The sequence below is a fragment of the Vigna angularis genome, chromosome 5 (genome assembly GCF_016808095.1).
Source record: "Vigna angularis cultivar LongXiaoDou No.4 chromosome 5, ASM1680809v1, whole genome shotgun sequence".
Taxonomy (NCBI): Eukaryota; Viridiplantae; Streptophyta; class Magnoliopsida; order Fabales; family Fabaceae; genus Vigna; species Vigna angularis.
This window is the reverse complement of record NC_068974.1, coordinates 5836095-5855040: the sequence shown is the minus strand read 5'-3', so window position 1 is coordinate 5855040 and position 18946 is coordinate 5836095. Positions and strand designations below refer to the sequence as shown.

Here is an 18946-nt window from a genome sequence, read left to right as displayed (position 1 = left end):
TGAGAAGCGATGTTCTAAAACCATACTCCTACAAGTTAGTGAGGGGTGCTTAAGAGCCAAAAGAATACTTATTTGTATCCTAGTAGTAGTATGCATAGTGAAACTCAATTAGTTAATTAAGAACTAAATGTTGTTTATGTTATCAAACAAACCAATATAAAAACATCTTGAGTAATTTCTTCACTTCCTTATCTTGTTATATTGCATATTATAATCTCTACACCAACTTTAAGTGGTGAACTTTTTAAACTTTGTTTGTTAACATCTTTCTTAAATCATCTAACCAATAAAAACATATTCTTTGACTACACATAATTAAATGATAGTTGCAAAAAATTGCAAAAAGTTTTTAAAATACAATTCAACCCTTCATTCTTGTCTTTTACCTGTTTTTCACACCCATATAAAAATCTCTCTTGTATGTCCACTTGAAGAAGTGAGAAATCTTACACAAGAAAGGGACTCACTTAAGGAAGAAATTGTGAGGACTTCAAGTGTGGAGTTTGAAGTCCCACCTTAGGTGGAGACAAGGGAGATGAGTAGTACAAGGAGAAAACCTCACAAGCTCAATTTCTTAAAGTTTAGGGTTAAATGTGATATCAAGTCTGAAGTCATAGGAAAACATTAGGTGGGGTGAATAATGTTTTGAAATTCTTTTCGCAATTTAGCGTTTGATAAATAAATGTGAATAAGTAGTTAAAGACATTGTTTAGACACTAGATTTCATAAGTATGTTTTAAAAAGATTTCACAAGAAACATCCTATATAACGTTTTAACTGTAGTGATAGAAGGAAGTGTAAGTCTTCAAATAAATACTTTAAGTACCTTACGTTTGAATAAAAGTGTACTGATATTATGTTTTAGTCCACATTATCAACGTTTAGTGAATATAAGAAAATAAATAATTTAAGCAATTTGTTCAGATGTTGTCTTCTTATGATGAAAGCAAAAAGACATTTAATAGAATAAAGCAATAGACACAAGCTTTTTATACTAGCTTATTTCAACTAAGCTACATCCAATCTCTCCCAATAACTCTTGAGAGGTTCCATTTATCTTTTTCAAAGATTACATATGAGTTTAATTCACTCTTGGTTGTGTAGTATTAGTCACCACTCCTGGTATCCCTAGACTCTTGTCTAATTGAGTTTAACATACTCCTGGTTGTGCAATATTATTCATCACTCTTGGTATCCCTAGATTATCCTGGTATCTCACTAATACACTGCCTAGTTTAGTTTCAGGCACTCTTGGTTCTCCTCAACAATGTGTCTAGTCTGAGTATTCTAAATCACTCTTGGTTTTCAAGTATTCTAGCCACTTTTGGCATCTGAGTATTCTAACCACTCTTGGAACCTAAGTGTTCTAGCCACTCTTGGCACTTGAGTGTTCTAGCCATTGCGGGCATCCCTAGACAATTCTGGTATCTACTTGATACGTTGCCTAGTTGAGTATCACCTACTCCTAGTTGTAAGTGTTGTAGTTCTCTCTAAAACATACAACACATCCATTGAGGGATAATTCTACAAGGTACAAAGGCTTAACTCTCAATGAGAGGATATGTTTACAATTACAATCTGACACTTATAAAGTTACAAATTGAATTTAGCTCTTCTAGAGAAGATAAATATAATGAAGTGCAGTCTTGGAAGTTGTTTCCTTTGTTGAAGAGCATTAGACAATGTAAGTGTGGAGAGAAACATTGTTGATATTCAATATTCATACATGTGCTTGCTCGTTATCTCTTCTCTTCAATGAAGTTGATTCTTCTTGAATGGAGAAGCTTTAGACGATATGCACGTGACGAGCAGTATGATGAGTACTTACTCTTTTTCTCTTCTCTTCTCTTTGATGAAGTTGTTCTCCTTGAAGAGTTATAGACTATGTAAGCTATGAGTAGTAGCTATGTTGAATATTCAACCAATTTTCATATGAATGCTCCTTCTCTTCTTTATTCCCTATGGATGGAAGAGCTTCATACAATGTGTATAGGCTTGGTGAGCAATACAATGAATATTCAATTTAGGTTCTCTCTCTTTTCTTCTCTTCTTTTCAATATGCTCTCAACTTCATTTCTCTACATCATTTCATTTCAACCTTAACAGTTTCAACCTCTTTTCCGTTTCTTCTCTTATTTCTTTCATCCCATCTTGGGCATCATAATTTATTCTTCTTTTTATCATTAGCGTTACTTCGTCAGTCTTCTCTCTTCCTCAATTTATTTCTCCACATCATAACTCTCCTTCTGAGGAGATGACTATCGGATGTAGAGTTGACTCTTGTGTAGGCTTCTTAGTTATTTTTGGTATATGGTCAGACTCACTTGTCTTGTCATGAAGAGGTACAATTCTTTACCATATCTTGATTAAAACGCGGCTTGTACGACATGTCAAAGTAGAATTTTATGCTTAGATCATTCCCATAATTTTTTTTTCTTCTCTCAACATCTTTATCATCATATGTAGTTGTTCTGATTAACCCATTGTTTAATTATGATCTACACATTAAACAAGGACAAATCATATAAGTAGAATATAACTTTTATAATATATGCATTAAATGACACATTAAATGTTTTGATCATTTATGAACATTATCTTGCACTATATGTTTAAAACATTTTGTCATACATCGTGTCAATAATAAATATATCAGTTGATCATTACATTCAATTAATATTAGATAATATAAATTATATTTTTATTCGTTGTGAAGTGTTAGACACTTATAAGTAAAAAGTAATTTGATACATAGAGATTAGTGCATTTTTCATCAGACAATATCATTCATAAGACATTTTTCATTGATTACAAGTTTGAGATCTCGTCTTTATTGTTCAGAGCTAATATTCATTAGACGATGTTTTTGCTTTAACTCTTTGTCTTCTTGTAACACAGATTAATTGTGAGACATCAAGCTTTAGTATTACATCTTTTCTCAAGGGTAAAGTGTCGTCCTCAAGACTTAAAGGTGTATCCTTTTGTTTTGTGCATATGTCCTTTAGACGATACCTGTTGTAAAACATGTTTCACTTGATAAACTTTTGTGTTTATTGCTTTACAAGATTCATTTAGACACTTTTTTTGTAGGTATTTTAAGTATAATGTCTTACTAAGATTGTGTAGGCTTTTCTTACTGATCAAACACTTCTTCTCAAGAACAAGTCATGTCATTTTAGTTTATCTCTTTCGCTATTTAACATTTAGACGCTTCGTGTAGCTTTAGATATAAACCTTTGATTTTCATTCTTGACGCTTAAATGTTTCTAATCTTTAGACGCTTTTCTCTCTGGCTTCTTTTTCTAGTTAAGCGGATATCTAGATGGTTCATTCACTAATGCAACTAAGGGATATTGCCTCGGTTGTTTTGGGTTTACAACATCGAGTCTGCAACCGAGATATATTCAGGCGAGGTAAAAAGTCAAGACTTTTTGCCTCGGTTCAAAAAACACGAAGCAGTAACGCGATTAAAAAAAATAAAATATTGGGTCTATTGCCTCGGTTCTAATTTGAACCAAGGTCGTAGACCCTTAAAATTAATTAATTAAAGGGTTTATTGCCTCGGTTGGATCCAGAACCGAGGTAATAGACCCTTTTTTGCCTCAGTTTTTACCAAAATCGCGGTCTAAAGTATATATTTTTTTTTAAAAAAATTCTTTTTTCTGTATCACATAAACCATATGAAAAAAATCCCAGAAACACAAACAAACGCAGAAAACATTGTTTTCTATTTATCGGGGTTTTTTTTTATTTTTTTTTCAAACTTTATAAAAATATTTAAAATAGTTACATTTTGAATTTTGAGCTGAAAAATTTTGTGCAGGGATTTCATGATGTTTTGGTTCTTCATACAAATTTTCATTTCATTTAGAATTCGTTTGAGCATACTCTCAGTTTTACATATACCTATGTTTTGATGTGTATGGTGTATGAAGAACAATCAACCAAACAAAAACTTGAAAAACCTAAAGCGAAACTAACCTTGAAGGTGAGTTTGGGGCTGAAACGAAACAAAATGAACATCCTAAAGCGTCTAGTCGAAGAGCTAAAGAACACTTGTGCACAAAATCAATCGGTCAAAACGAAAGCAAATCATACCTAAGCACTTAATTAATGTAAAATGAAAGAAAAACAGCAAGAAACGTTGAAGAGGATGGCTACGAAAATGGAAGAAAGATAGCAGTGGCGCACACCACAAACAGAAAAGCTTTTATTTGAAAATGCATCTGTTCGCAAAATTTAACCTTAAACAGATGTTATTACCTCGGTTATTTGTTTAACCGAGGCAATAAGGGTCTATGACCTCGGTTCTATAAAGAATCGATGCCTAAACCTTCTAAAAAAATAAAATAAAAATCCAGTTGCTTTATGCCTCAGTTCTCTAAACAACCAAGGTCGTAGACTTTTGCAATAATTACAAAAATGTTACCGCGCCAGTTTTAGGCATCGTTTCTTTTTGAACCGAGACATATACCTTTGCAAAAAATTACAAAAATGTCACCGCACCATTTTTTGCTTCGGTTCCAACTAAACCGGTGTTAAATGCGCAAGTTAAAATCCTTTTTTTTACTAATGATTTGATGAATGCTTAGATGATTTTATGTTGTCTATTATCTAGTGTTCAAACTCTCACTCTTATGACCACTCGAGAATGTGATTTTATTCTCTACATGATAAATTTATGTTCTTTCCTTTAGATATTTGATTACCCAAGATTATTTTGTTTAATGTTATTTTTTAAACTTTAAAACCAAAGATGCATTAGAGGATTGAGTCCCTCTAGACAATCTTGTTTCAATAAAGTCTCTTATATGGGTTAACTTATCATTTATTAGATCCAAATGTTCATTATTATGTAACAACTCTCTCCGATATGTTCACTTAAAAGAATCCAATTCTAAAAAATAGTAACAATCAATATGGATGTATGCAAAAACTTTTACTTTTGAGTGATTTTGCGTGCAAACATTTCAATGTTATTTATGTAACACCTTCACAAAATTAGATAATTTATTATGGACACAACAGAGGATGTGTACAAAATATATAGTACTTTAAATCACTATCAAACATATATAAAATATATGTATATAAATACATTTTTTGTTGTTGTAAAAATAGAGTCACAAGTAAAACTTTAATATCTTTTCGAAGTTGCTTTTAGACTTGTACCTATGTTTGCTCATGTAAATAGTATAATCATCGCAAATCACAACACATACAACGATAAATTATTTAATTTAATTTTGAACATAAGAAATTGTATATGAAACGAGACATTTTAATTAAAAATCCATAACAATTCAATTTTGTTCAAATACCAATATACAACAATCATATAGTATATTAAAGATTTATAGATGAAGCATATTCAACAAATGAAATATCAGTCAATGTCTTTTGAAATACTCATATTAAGTATGTTCCACCAAAGACTATCATCTAATATAATCCAAGACTTGTATTAACAAACAAACCCAAGAGTAATAAATTATAAGGTCAATACAATCCAAGTTATACATCTATACATGTCACAATTTAACGAGGTTAAGTTTTTGATGACCTGTGCGTTTGACGTGGACATTATGTGAGACGTGGCTTGCACATACCATTATACGTGGCTTTTTATTAATGAAACCCTTGTGCATGACATTTCTAAAAGAAACATTTTAAAAATTGGGGTTTCTCAAAGATTTTAAAAGTTGGCATCAATCATTTTCTAAAACAATGTAAAAATTAGGGTTCGTTGTTGTTGAAGATTGGAAAGGAGTTGAAGGTTCGAAAGAGGGAAGTGGGAAAGCGCAAGAATCTTTGAGAAATTTTAGGAATTGAACATATTTGGGCAAAACAGAAACAACAACAACAACAAAATTTAGTTCCTTATATACCCATTCTCTAATTTCACCCTAAATCTATGTATCAGAATCAACAATTAATTGAATAGCACACAAAGAAACATAAAAAAAATTTGTTTCCACTTCATTATTGTTATAAAAAGGTTGAAGAACAGCAATGTACAAAGCACAACCCAGTGCAGATTACATGAAATAAATCACATATTAATTAATCTACATGGCACTGGGTAGGAGCGACCAACATTCCGATGTCGCTTTCGTTGCCGACGTTGTACTCAAGAGAGAACGCAACCTGCAAAGGGTAGCACTTTAAAGACAAAAAGTGAGGCTTGGAACCTGCAAAGGGTAGCACAGATTTAGGGTTTTGCATAAGGCCCTGGAAGTGGAAGAAGACCGTTTGCTTTTGCTATGCCGAGGCGTTTATCGGTAAAGGGTTCACAATGAAGGACGTTACTTCGAAGGAGGGAAGGTGGGGTGTGAAGACGATACACAGGAGAATGATGGCCACTCCACTTCATATTTTCTCTTCCAAATTTTAAACCTAATTCAAATTTCAATGAACCTAATTTTAAAATCTTTCAGAAAAATCCCAATTTTTAAAATGTTTCTTTAAGAAGATGTTACGTACAAGGGTTTCATTAATAAAAAGCCACGTATAATGGTATATGCACGCCATGTCTCACATAATGTCCACGTCAAACGCACATGTCATCAAAAACTTAACCCCATTAAGTTGATTTAACGGCAGTGGCCCAATTGAATCAATTTTTCAATATAAAGGACCAAATTGGCGAAACCTATAAGACGGGGATCTAACTGAAAAAATCCCACATAAATAGGAACTTCTGAAGGGGTTTAACAAAAAAAAACTTGAATGAAATTATTGAGAAAAAAATTCTTTATTTGAATAAAAATATGCTAGTAAACGAAGTGAAAATACAATTAAGAGTAAAATATGGATCTGTATTCTATTTTTTCCTGAGTGAAAATACTTATTGAAGTGAAAATATAAAAAATAAATTAACCTCATGCAACAAAACAAATTTATTTTCAAAATTTTAACTAAAACTAGTTTGACAAGTAAAACTCAGCTACATTCAAAATGATAAGTAAAATCATGAATTTTCTCAAAGATCATTTTTCACTCTTCTTAATCCAACCTTAATAATTTAAATTTTATATATGTATTCACATCAAACTCATAAACATTCTAATTCCTAACATTAAATATTTCATTCAAAATAACTATAAATTGAATTAATTTGTCCCAATTAGTATTCTAACAAAAGAATTTAAAAAAAAACTAAAAAAATGTTCAAAAAAGAGAAAAATAAAAAAACTGAGGGGATGAAGAATTTAGTTTAGTTTGATTCCACCTTACCACTATAACCTTCAAATCCATGCATTAAATTAATTTATTTTGTTTCTCTTTTGAAATTTTGCAATTGCAAATCATCACTAATCATTCTTGGATTTTTCAGGCAAGTACAGTACAGAAAAATTAACTTTTTAAAAATAGGAATTACATACATAAATTCTTTTGGGTTGAAATTCATGTGAAATAATAGACACCATTACATGTCTACTTCAAAACATTGTTTTGCACCTATTGTTAACGTTATTGCCCCCACATTCATTATGTCACTGTTATTACAGTCACCTAAAATAAAATCAAATCCTTTTGTCAGAGTCCCCACTGCATCACAATGATGCTTCTTCGTACCCTTCGCTTTTAAAGGAAACCACCTACCCTCAATATTATTGTGAAAATTACTTAAATCTAAACTTTGCCACATAGTTTTCTGAAAAAGATACCATCTTTTTTTTAAAAAGAATTTGAAAACGCCACTCATATCACCTTCATGCTACATTCTTTTCATTATTAAATAGATTTTAACATTATTTTCATTATTAAATATATTAATACGGTTGGATGTAATGTAATCATACAGTGAAATCCAAATCTTGCATGAACAACAAAATATCTTCTTTTTGAAAAATGAAACCCTTTTTTATTCTAAATAGGCTTGGTATGGTTTTAGGGTTAGATGCAAATGTAGCATGAATCACAAACAGTCAACATTAGCTCACAGGGTCACGTCAACCCAGTCAAAGGTAAGAATCAACAGACGTTCGGTCAGCTTTAGTCAGACTGGATCAATTAATCCAAATAAACCAAAGAATAAGTGGTTAGAAATATCTGGCCATGATGTCACAAATCACGGAACCAACTAACCCAATATCAAGCACGACCAAGCGGTTGTGTTTTCCAAGCAGTTGAATTCTCCAACCAACCGGATTTTTAGCTAAACGGTTTATCTTACTGTTAGGTTAAATATGAAAAACCAGAAGGAAAAAAGGTACGTTTTTCTGATTAGAGAGAGAAAGGAGAAAATATTATTTCTTCCATTATTGAACTAAAAAAGTTCGGTTATTCCCTTTTTTCTGACTTGAGCGTCGGAGTATCTTCGCAGGTACCCACCTCATTTTCCCTGAAGAGTACTGTGCAAGAGAAAGACAGAAGGATAACTACATTACTGGAAGGAGAGGACGTCATTCATCAGATTCGTATCTCGGCCTCAATTGTTATACCGAAACAGGTATAATTGTATTTTTTAGGGTTGGATGTAAATCTAGCATGATTCACAACTTTGAGACATGAAAGCATTCAAATAGGTTATATTGTATTTTTCGTTTTACATATTCATGTATGATTTCAATGCTTTAATTTATATTATTACCATTTAACTCTTTGAAATTTTTAATGCATTAATATTTAACACATACTATCATTTTATATAAAATAAGATAAATATATTAAAATAATTGCCGAATTTGAATGATTCGTCACTTTAAAACTAAACTCCTATTACAAAAAGGTTGAAAAATATATATATATTTAAGCCCTCTGTAATCTTAACTACAAAATATTATTACATACATAGAAACAAGTATCTACAACAGCATCAAAATATTTAATTTTTAAGTTTGTGTATTTTTTTTTTTTACTTTTACAACAATCTCTATAAAATCTAACAAAATAAATAGCTAAAATATAAAAGTTTATTATTTAATAAAGTTTGTATTTGAGTATTGTATTCACTCCATCAAATTTAAAAGGCAAATGAATTTTAAATAATTAAAAAAATAAACTTGGGTAGATGAAATTAATATTACACGTAGAGTAAGGTAAGAATAAATAAGCTAAAAGAATGATTGATGTTTACAAATTTTGTCTTTATGTGCCCCATTTTCACCGGTCTCATTGAATAAAGTTGGTATCACGTGGGATCCACCTAATTAGCTTTCACTTCACTAGGAGGTCCAATAAATTGATTTTACAACTTTTATAAAAATTATTTTTAATTAATGAAATGTTACTATTCATAATTTAAGACATGAGTATATAAAAAATCATTTGACATGTTAGAGTATCAATTTTGTCATGATGTGTGTCATGGTGCTTAATTCCTAATTCTAAAACATGAGAAAATTTACTTAGGACATGGTTACATTATTTTTCTAATTTTAAATATTACAACTTAAAAAAGAAATAACTAAATTTTGATATTGATAATATATATATATATATAAGGAATTTAATAATTAATATATTATACAATGTGCATGAAATATATAGGTATATTAAGTATATGAGATATTAAATAATAAATATGGATGGTAAAAAAATTAATAACAACAATAATTCTCCTAAAATAAATACAAAAAATAGAATCACATTTCTTTTTTCAAAAGAAAAAAAAACAAATGTCATTTATAAAACACAATACCACTTATAAGTCACTTATCTTTCTATTAAACCAATCAATGAAAGAAATTTAGGTATATATATATAAAATAAAGTTTCCATAAAATATAATTAGATAATGAATATTTTTTTGTATTATTCTGTAAATTTTCTTAATTAATTTTACTATATGAAAAAGTGTTTTATTCTCTCTTTTTTTCATATAAATCTCTATCTTAACATACTCTTAATCTATGAGTAAATTTTTACCTTAATTTGGTCTCTTAGTATAATGTATAATAACTGTTTAAATAAAGCTTACAAAAATATTTTAAAAACAATATTACATATTGAAAGACAATTAGAACTTACTTTAAATATTAAAAAATCTAAAATATTTTGAAAAATCTTATAGTGTCCTCATGTATTGTCGAAAAATTAATTTGAAAAGTAAATAAGGGAATAATGACTCGTTCTGTGTCCCTTTAAAGGCATCCAAGGTCGGGAGAAAGGCATTTTTTGCCGGAAGAAAACATGTTTCATATAAATTAATAATTTCTACTTAATTGGAAATTGTGCTGTTTGAAAGAGTCATAATTGCTCATATATCCATTCATAACATTTATATATGGTTCTGTCCACCAAGATTAACTAATGTACACATAACAGAGTTAAATTATCTTTTACATGTTTATACTTAGAAATATCTTAAGAATGTTGTAATTGGGAGCATTCTTTAAAGAATTTTCAAGAATAAATAGAGTTACACTTAAGTGAGTTTTAAGTTTCTCAAAATACTTTTAATTGAACTTTTATAAGTTTTTTTAATATTCAAAATTTTTATATTTCTTAGTTGCATTTTTTTATTTAATCTTTTTGTTACTGCTATTATCTTATTTTATAATCTTACTTATTTATTTTTATTTATAAAAATAAATTTAGTAGTTAATATAATGATATTATAGCTAACTTAATATGGCAAGTGATTTTTAGGTTAATAATAAACTTTACATGCTTCAAAACCATTCATGTCTTTTCAAAAGTTTTAATAAAATATACAAAGCACTTCCTTGAACAATGTAAATCTTTAACCCTCTAAAAATAACAATCACATTATTTAATTAACAGGAAAATCAAATGTCATAAATTTAATTGAAATTTTTTAAATATTTAAGTACTATGTATAAACATTAGTAAATCCTTAGTTAAAAATATTCAATTTTCATAACTTTAAACTCACTTAAGCCGTATAATTATATATTAACATGAAAATAATTTTTCTTGAGAAATATTAATTAACATTTTCTTACAAATTTCTTTCAATGCTATTGATCTTAAATTCATAAATTCTAAACTATTAAATTAAATAAGTTATCATTTTTATAATCTTAATAAATTTTAATCAATAATAATAAAATAATTTAAGAGAAAATGTTATCAACATTTCTTTTATTTCTTTATTAGTGTGTGTCACTAAGATCTAATTCTAATTCTTACTCTTAATTTCAAAATCTTGTTACCAAATTAAGAACTCTGAATAAATTGAAGTATGTATGTTTACATCTCTAGGTTTTTTAATGATAGTATTAATATTTAAACCTAAAATATCATACATACTACCCAAACTCCCACTACCTAACAATAACAAGTTCACATCAACAAATTTAAATTAACCCATTCAACAAAAATATGTTAAATAAAAAAAATTAAAACAATTTTTTTTAATTAAATCTAAAATATGTTTGAAAAAAATAAAGAAATGTAATTTAATACAATCATAAAATTAATAGAGAAAAACCTACTTTCCACAATATAAAAGATACTAAAAAAACTAGTAAAATGGTAAAAAATGGAAAACCAATAAATTGAACATAAATGGTTAATAAATAGAATCTAAAGTTAAATTACTTGAAAATTCATTTTGCTGAAACTTCATTCATTTCCATTAAATTAGTCTGAGACAAAAGCATAAAATATAGATGAAATATATCTATAACGAGACAAAACATTATGGAAGAAAAAAAAAACCTAAGAGCATAACAAAATTACCACCAACATTATTATGTACAAAACATATGCAATGTCTGGTAAAGATGCATTCCAGCTAAGACCATCTCTGCCACCGGCCTAATATCAACAAAATTTGGGGCAACCATTTGATTAATTAAACTTCATAGTAAGAAAAAAAACATTCTGAACAAAAAGGGCACTTTCCAATGCAACGGTTCACGCGCTTCCTTTTGAAACTGACCAAAATACAAATGGACAAGAAAATGCCCCCATTGAACCATGGCAGCAGAAGGCTGAGTCCCCACAAGCACAGCCATCCACTGCACAAGCAATGTCTCTCCCAAAAGTTCAACTAAAAACATTGGCTTCCACTTCAATAGCCTATTGCATGGTGGGGTCAACCACTGATGAAAACACCAGTAGTTACTACTGCTACTGTTATTACTACTACTACTCCTACTACCTTTTTTGCTCTCTAAATGTGGATTTTTTTACCATGACTTGTGAGAGGTAGACTTGGCACTGTATTAGAGTTTTACCGATCCTAAAGCCTGGAACAACAGTGAAAGCAACACGTGGCTCAGATTCCACTGCCATTTCTTCATCATTTTCACTCACACTCTCCATGTACACATCAGATAATCTACAACCCTTCTCCACTTGAAAGATTGAAGCTTGAGGCTCAAAGGAGAAGGCCAAGCAGTGTAGAAGCCACACCCTCTTGGCCATCTCAGCAAATGAGGTGAAGAAGTTGGTGTCAGGAAACTCTCCACCATTCAGCATGTTCCTCTGATTCACGTTGCCAAAGAATGATGCCTCCATCTTGGGATGAACAAGTCTCAAGAACTTGATCCTGCAGAATTTTGCAAAGGGTGATCTTGGCTTCCCTGAAAGAAACTCCATTGCTTTCACTGGTTTTAGCTCGTTGAACCTCCCAAAGAACAGTTGCCTCTTGTTTTTATCTGGCAGGGATTCATTGGGTAGGGAGAAGTTAGGGAAGTTGAAAGAATCAAACATCTCCCTGCACACAAAGGACTCAATTGCAAAACATTTGTGATCTTCTTTCCAGTACACCACATTCTGCTCGATAATGGCATTCACTGAAGCATCAATGTCCCAATCTGCAGATCTCATCTCATTCACTAACAACTTCACAAAGTTTCGAATGGACCTAACGGTGTGGCGAAGAACAGTAACAAAATGACTAGGACTTAATCCTGAAATGTGGAGGTTGTCAAGAACTGATAATGATCCACTTTGATTTAACCTCTTCTCAATTGACCTGCTTTGCTTGGTAGCCTCCTCTAGCTTTTCTTGAAGAAATATAATCTCAGATTCCTTGAGCCGAGCCTGTGATTCTAACTTCTCCCCTGTGATCTCAAATGTTTTGTTCACACTCTCCAGCTCCTTCAATTTAGCTTGAAGAATTGCTCTATCTGGTGAAGGATCAAATTGCTTTTTAAAGAAACATTTCTTTAGCTCAGACAAGGTCTTGAACTCTGAGACTATCAATTCATCAGCAGCTTGAATTACATCAGGGTCATAGGGAGACTGAGCATGCTGCAGCTGAGCATAAGAAGCTTTCACCGTTGAAATGCTAGCAAATGCTTTTGCAAGCAAAGCTTCTGTGGCCTTTCTTTCCTGAAGCTCTTCATCTTCTTTGATTATATTTCCTTCATTTTGGAGATCTGCATCCCCTTTAACGTTCTTCAGTCCATCAACTGGTGCAATTCCTGTCACTGCTCTAACGTGAAGAACTTTGGCAAATGTGCGAGCCAACTTGTTTTTGTTTGGTGTCACTGCTGATGGCTTAACAGATTCCATCTGCAGAAACATTACAACTTAGCAAATGAAGGTGAAAATAGAGAAGTGTTCAAGGGTTTAAAAAGACAAACAAGGGCAATAATGTCTTAACAATGGTGGTCATGATGAGTGTGTTTAGAAAAAGAAAAAAAGCATTATGCTTTAATGCTTAGATCGAGGCCTTTAATGGAGGCTGGAATTTTTCTTTTTGTTCTTCACCTGTAAAAGTTTAATGTTTGGCAACTTTCAAAGACTGCAAAAAGACATTTCTAACCAAGCTTATTTAGAAGACAGGGACCGGAAAGAATAAAGAATGAAGGACATGATCAAAAGATGCATTAAATTAAGTTATGCTATATCCACGTAACACTAGGCATCATGTCCAAGGTGGCAATTACCAACGTGAACATAAATGAAACCATTATGGCAAAAAGAAGAAGATAATTCAGTAGTTGAACCGACTCAAGAGAATGTACACATTATATACTCTTTGAAAAAGAAAGGTTTTATTATAGAAAAAGGAAAGCTTAAAGCCAAAATTTAACACCGACTCAGCCAAAAAAACACAGGGCCCTCGTTTCTGCATATTTTACTGTGATTTTACATGCATATCAGGACTTGTTTGGCTTCCTCTAATTTCGGTTCAAAGAGCATACGAGAATTGGCCCATCAGTCAAACTGGTCAGAACTTCTGTACAAAAGGGTCAGATCAATAGTTTATCTTCGGTACTGATTGATTATGAAAATAATAATGATTAAAACCATAATAAACACTAATCCTGTTCACTTCCCATGTCTTACAAAGGCAACTTCAGTCAACAAAATATGCATAACCTCATTGAATAGTTAAATCCAAAAGTAAATTCAAGTGATCTACCTTTGTTGGACAATCATTACATGATGCTAAATGATATTTTAATTATGAGTATTTAAGTAACAATTATCAAACTGAGAATTAGTTGTTACTTTTGATATATATATTAGACATGTATTCATCTGATTCACAACCCCCTAGGATTCCCTGAAATCTTCATATTCAACAGGTAAAGATCAGGCCTAGCAGCAGTAACTTGGTAGTGTCTGCAATATAGGACACATTATGAAAGTGAATATCTGACATGGAACTTTTAAATTCAACATGATGACAATGAGAAAAACGTATCAACCCCATCAGGAATCATCCAATCACTACATGGTAAAAGAGATACCTATCCCCAGTTCTCACTATGCCTAGAAGGACCCTTTAAACCTTCTCAAATGAAACTAATAATCTACTAATTGTAGTTCATAAATATCATAGTAAATAGGACAAACAAAAGTAATTAATTCAACAGAAATACAGAAACTCATGAAATGAGTGTACTTCAAAGCCTCACTCATCTTCCAAACATTTTAAGGCGCTTGGTTTTCGATCCAAAGCTTCAAAGGGACGTTGAAATCACTCACATATCATTGGTGTCCGATGAAAAAACAAACAGACCCTTGTTCCTTCCCCAGACAAAAATCACAGAATGAAAACTGTATCTGAAAGGTAAAAAACCACATAACAAGAAAAAGCACCATTTTCTTACAGCCATTGACTCCTTACCTCCACTTCTGTCATTTCAACATCCACTACACAGGAATTAACATTCACATGACTGGTATTAGAAAAGTCAAAACAATACAAGATTAGATTCTTTGGTGCTTTCAAAATCCACCAGACACAGGACATGTTACCTTAAGAAAGCACAACACTAGACCATGGGGCCTTAAAAAACATTAACCCAATTCCTTATTTCATCCAAAAAATACCATCCTCTCTTCCAACAGTCCACAACAAACAAAATCCGTTATAGATGCTAGAAACCTAGGTATTAACCATGACATCAACAGCCATAAACATCAAATAAAAGCGCCAAAACAAAGCACCTCCATGCCTTCTGGCAATCAAAATCACAACTTTTATGTTTCCCACTAATGGCCACAACCACAAAGTCCCTTTTATTATTGATGGATGCTATGCCTAGATAAACACTAAGCAAGTCAAAACCCAAAAAGATTAGTGTGAATGATTTGACAAGCCAAGGGATTTCTTTTCACTGTACCTTACAAAATCTTCCGAGAAACAAGGGGAGTAGTAGTATGTGCTAACTTCTCCTCATGGTAAAACGTAAATCTCACGAAAACAGAGACACAGAGACAGAACAGAACAACTCAAAGATATGATGCTTGTCCAAGCGAAAACTTCAAACACCTGCAAAATCAATCGCCCTTCCAAAACAAAAACTACCAAGAGTAAGAACAACAGTTTATTTTATTTTCCTCCAAAACACCAAAAAGGTCAAAAACAAAAACACCTAAAGGCAAACAAAAAATGAAAACTTACAACCAAGTTAATATAAAGTGCCCAAAGTCAACAAAATGATCACCAAAACGTGTTTGCAACAAAAACGCGTTAAAAAGATATTAGTACAAACAGAGACTTTACATTTTACCTTCAAACGGGTAGCACCAAAAGTTTATGTTTTTGAATTAAATTTCTACCCCCTCATCAATATAAAGAGAAAAAACGGAAACGTAAACGAAAATGGAAACAGAAACGGCCAATAGCGAATAAACAAAAACAAAAAGAAAAAAAAGAAAAAAAAAGACGTTTAATGTCTTCGTGAAGTTTCTTATGAAGTTTCCTCAGCTAACCTGAACGAGGAAATTGAATGAATGGTAGAAAAAACTGAAAAAGGCCCACTTGACCCTTTGGTCCAATCTCTTCAAAGACCCGTTCTTGTTATTGTGTTGTGTGATTGATTCCCTTGTTTTCTTCTTCTGAGACTCTCTGGTTTATTTTTCGTCCCTTAGAAAACCTCGTCGCTCGGTTTATAGGCTGTTGTGTTGTGTGTTTTATTTATTTTATATATGTATCTTTTTTTTCAGCGTCCCTTTCGCAATGGCGGAGACAGAAATACGATAGCTGTAATGTGAGAGAGGGAAAAAAATCCAGAGAGAGAGAAATCTAGAGAGAGAAAGTGTGTGTGATGACGAACAGGGACAAGGGTTGATATGTTGGGAGATGACAATACTCTCTGGGCATTGGGAATTTAAAAGGCCGCAGAGCGTTGTGTCGCTTTCGGTAATTTTGAGGCTGTTTTTATGCCCTTGGAGTACCAAGGTTTTACGTGTTGCGTTCGAGGGCGGGAAGGGTAGGAATGGAAATTCACAGATTCGTTCCTTCTGCATGAATAGAAAGACTTGGAAATTGAAAATTCCCTATTTTAAATATTGTAATATTGTAGTAAAATAATAGGAAATTACAAATTAAGAATTAAATATGTTTTTATATGAAAATTTAAAAATTTGTTTGATTTAAATTTTGATACAATATAATTTCTAAATTTTAAAAGTAAATTAATAAATTTTTTACTTAAATTAGATTAATTTTTCTTAAAGTATGTTTTAGATTAATATTTAAGTTATTTACGTGGTTTTACATGTTAGAGTTCAAATTTTATAAATATCATTTAATAAATTAAAAAAATTAATATTGTTAGACTAAAAAGATTTATATTTATTTATTTTTAAAGTCTAGTAGAGATCAAAATGTATTAAAATTTAGGATAAAGACAAAATTCAATTTTGCATTCAAGTTTAAAGTATAAAAATATATTTAACCCATTAATTAATTATTTTACTTTAAGAATACAATGTGGGATCCGTCATGCAAAGCGACTAATAGGTATGCAAGAAAAAGTGCAAGGTGAGCTGAGTATTTTAGTTTGTTAGTTTGTTTGGACTCGTCCCGCATAATTTAGGATGGTCTTTGGGTCAATGACGAATTAGCCCTCATTTGGACCGTATAATTCGCATTAAACTCATTGTGTGTGTTTCTTATTCGTAACTTCCCATTGGCTTTCTTCTTTGGTCTATCTAAAAATAGTTCATTCATTTAAAAGTAGTTTCATCATTCACAATTTTTCCTTATTTTAGTCCATTTCAAAATCATTTTTATTTTTCAACAAACTTATACTTAAAAATTATTATAAGTTATAAATTATGAATATTACTTATTTTAAGAAATAGCTCTATACAAACTAATATTTCTATTAATTTAATTAAATAAATTAAAATTATTAAAATTCTTATATGAATCACATCCTGGTTCACAAATCCATGAGCCAAAAGTTATGTGGGGCTAGCTAGAGAAATTAATCCACATTTTTTTATGGGGGCGATAGAGACCGACTCACTTTTTGTAGGTCAAATATGAAACGGGTCAAAACGAGATAAACTAATCAACATTGTCATCCCTAAGTTACTTTCTACAATAAGTAAGTAGATGGATAATTTTTTTTGTTATCCTTTTATTATTATCTTGAATATTTTAATTTGAATTTATCTTTAAAAATTAAAGTAATATAAACGTTTTCATTAATGTTATATCATAGAGTAAATATGTTAATAAATATATTATTTATGACATTAATTAATTAGTTGCTTAGTTTTATTAGTGAATTAAATTTTATTAATGATGTGCATTTATTTTTTATATCACATGTAATTATCATAATATTATTTTGTAACACCATCATAAAAAAAGTATATAATATAAATTAAAATAGAGTTTAACATGTATATACATAAAAATAAAATATTTATAAAAGATAAATTAAAATAAAATAATGGCTCAAATGCTTAATTCGTCCTCATGTTAAGAGGTGAATTTTTGTTTAATACCCGATTTTAAGTTGACAACAACAACGTTAAGTCCATGCTGATGTGGTCGTACTTTTTCTCTTCTCTCTTCTAGTGTCCAACTTTCTCTCTCTCTTGTTCAGATTTTTCTTTGATGATTTGTTGAACTTGTTCTTTCTTTTCTTTGTGGACCTTATTCATACACTTTTCATAACATAGGGACCCAATGTCTTCATTTTTAAAACCGGGTACTAAACAGAAATTCATCTCTTAACATGGGACGAAGTAAGCATTTAAGCCTAAAATAATTATTTTCATTTATGTTATTTTTTATTTATATTTATATCTCATGTATATAATGTAGTTACAACATATTATTACACATATAAAAGATAAGTTAATCAAATAAATTTTTAACATTAAAAATATGTATGTAAAGAAAATAATTTAATTAACAATAATTCAATATCAATCCAACATCATGATTAAGTATATTGTATTTAGTATATGATATTCAACCAATGGAATATCAAGCTATATTGAAAAATTTATATTAATATTAAGTATGTAGCAATAGATACTAAAATCTAATCCAAATCAATCATTATATTTATAAGAAAATTTAAAAATAATTTATTATGGTAAGTTCATTATAATCTAAGTTTGTATATTTAACTATGTTTAAGAGCTCTCTTTAGCTACTTACCACTTGATGTCTTAATCTATGTAATTTAGACCATAACTAAAACATAAAAATCTTTGTTATAACATATATGTCAATACTTAATACACAAATTAAACAATAATTCACATATCATCTTAAATTTGTGACTCCAAATTCATAGAAGTGTTATAATTCTCG

The 18946-nt window shown here is 30.5% G+C and overlaps 1 protein-coding gene across 7 annotated transcripts; it reads right to left on the bottom strand.

Moving 5' to 3' along the window:
- Positions 1-11736: 11736 nt before the first annotated feature.
- Positions 11737-16473, bottom strand: LOC108340641 (protein GRAVITROPIC IN THE LIGHT 1). Of its 7 annotated transcripts, none has more exons than XM_052877537.1 (4): positions 16096-16472; positions 15504-15684; positions 14383-14496; positions 11737-13437 (listed from the first exon to the last, which is right to left on the bottom strand). In XM_052877537.1, the coding sequence occupies exons 3-4, from the start codon at positions 14410-14412 to the stop codon at positions 12073-12075; spliced, it is 1395 nt and encodes a 464-aa protein (XP_052733497.1). In that variant the 5' UTR covers positions 14413-14496; positions 15504-15684; positions 16096-16472; the 3' UTR covers positions 11737-12072. The 7 variants fall into 7 exon arrangements, with proteins under 7 accessions (XP_052733497.1, XP_052733496.1, XP_052733498.1 ...); XM_052877536.1 differs by having other exon boundaries at positions 15504-15669; XM_052877538.1 differs by lacking the exon at positions 16096-16472 and adding an exon at positions 15894-16076 and having other exon boundaries at positions 15504-15669.
- Between the last annotated feature and the right edge of the window lie 2473 nt (positions 16474-18946).

Excerpts from the sequence above, each read along its gene's own strand:
- LOC108340641 (XM_052877537.1), bottom strand. The coding sequence starts at position 14,412 with ATGAATACATGTCTAATATATATATCAAAA. Across the intron at positions 13,438-14,382 it reads GTCTAATATATATATCAAAA|ATGGAATCTGTTAAGCCATC; the intron begins GTAACAACTAAT and ends ATGTTTCTGCAG.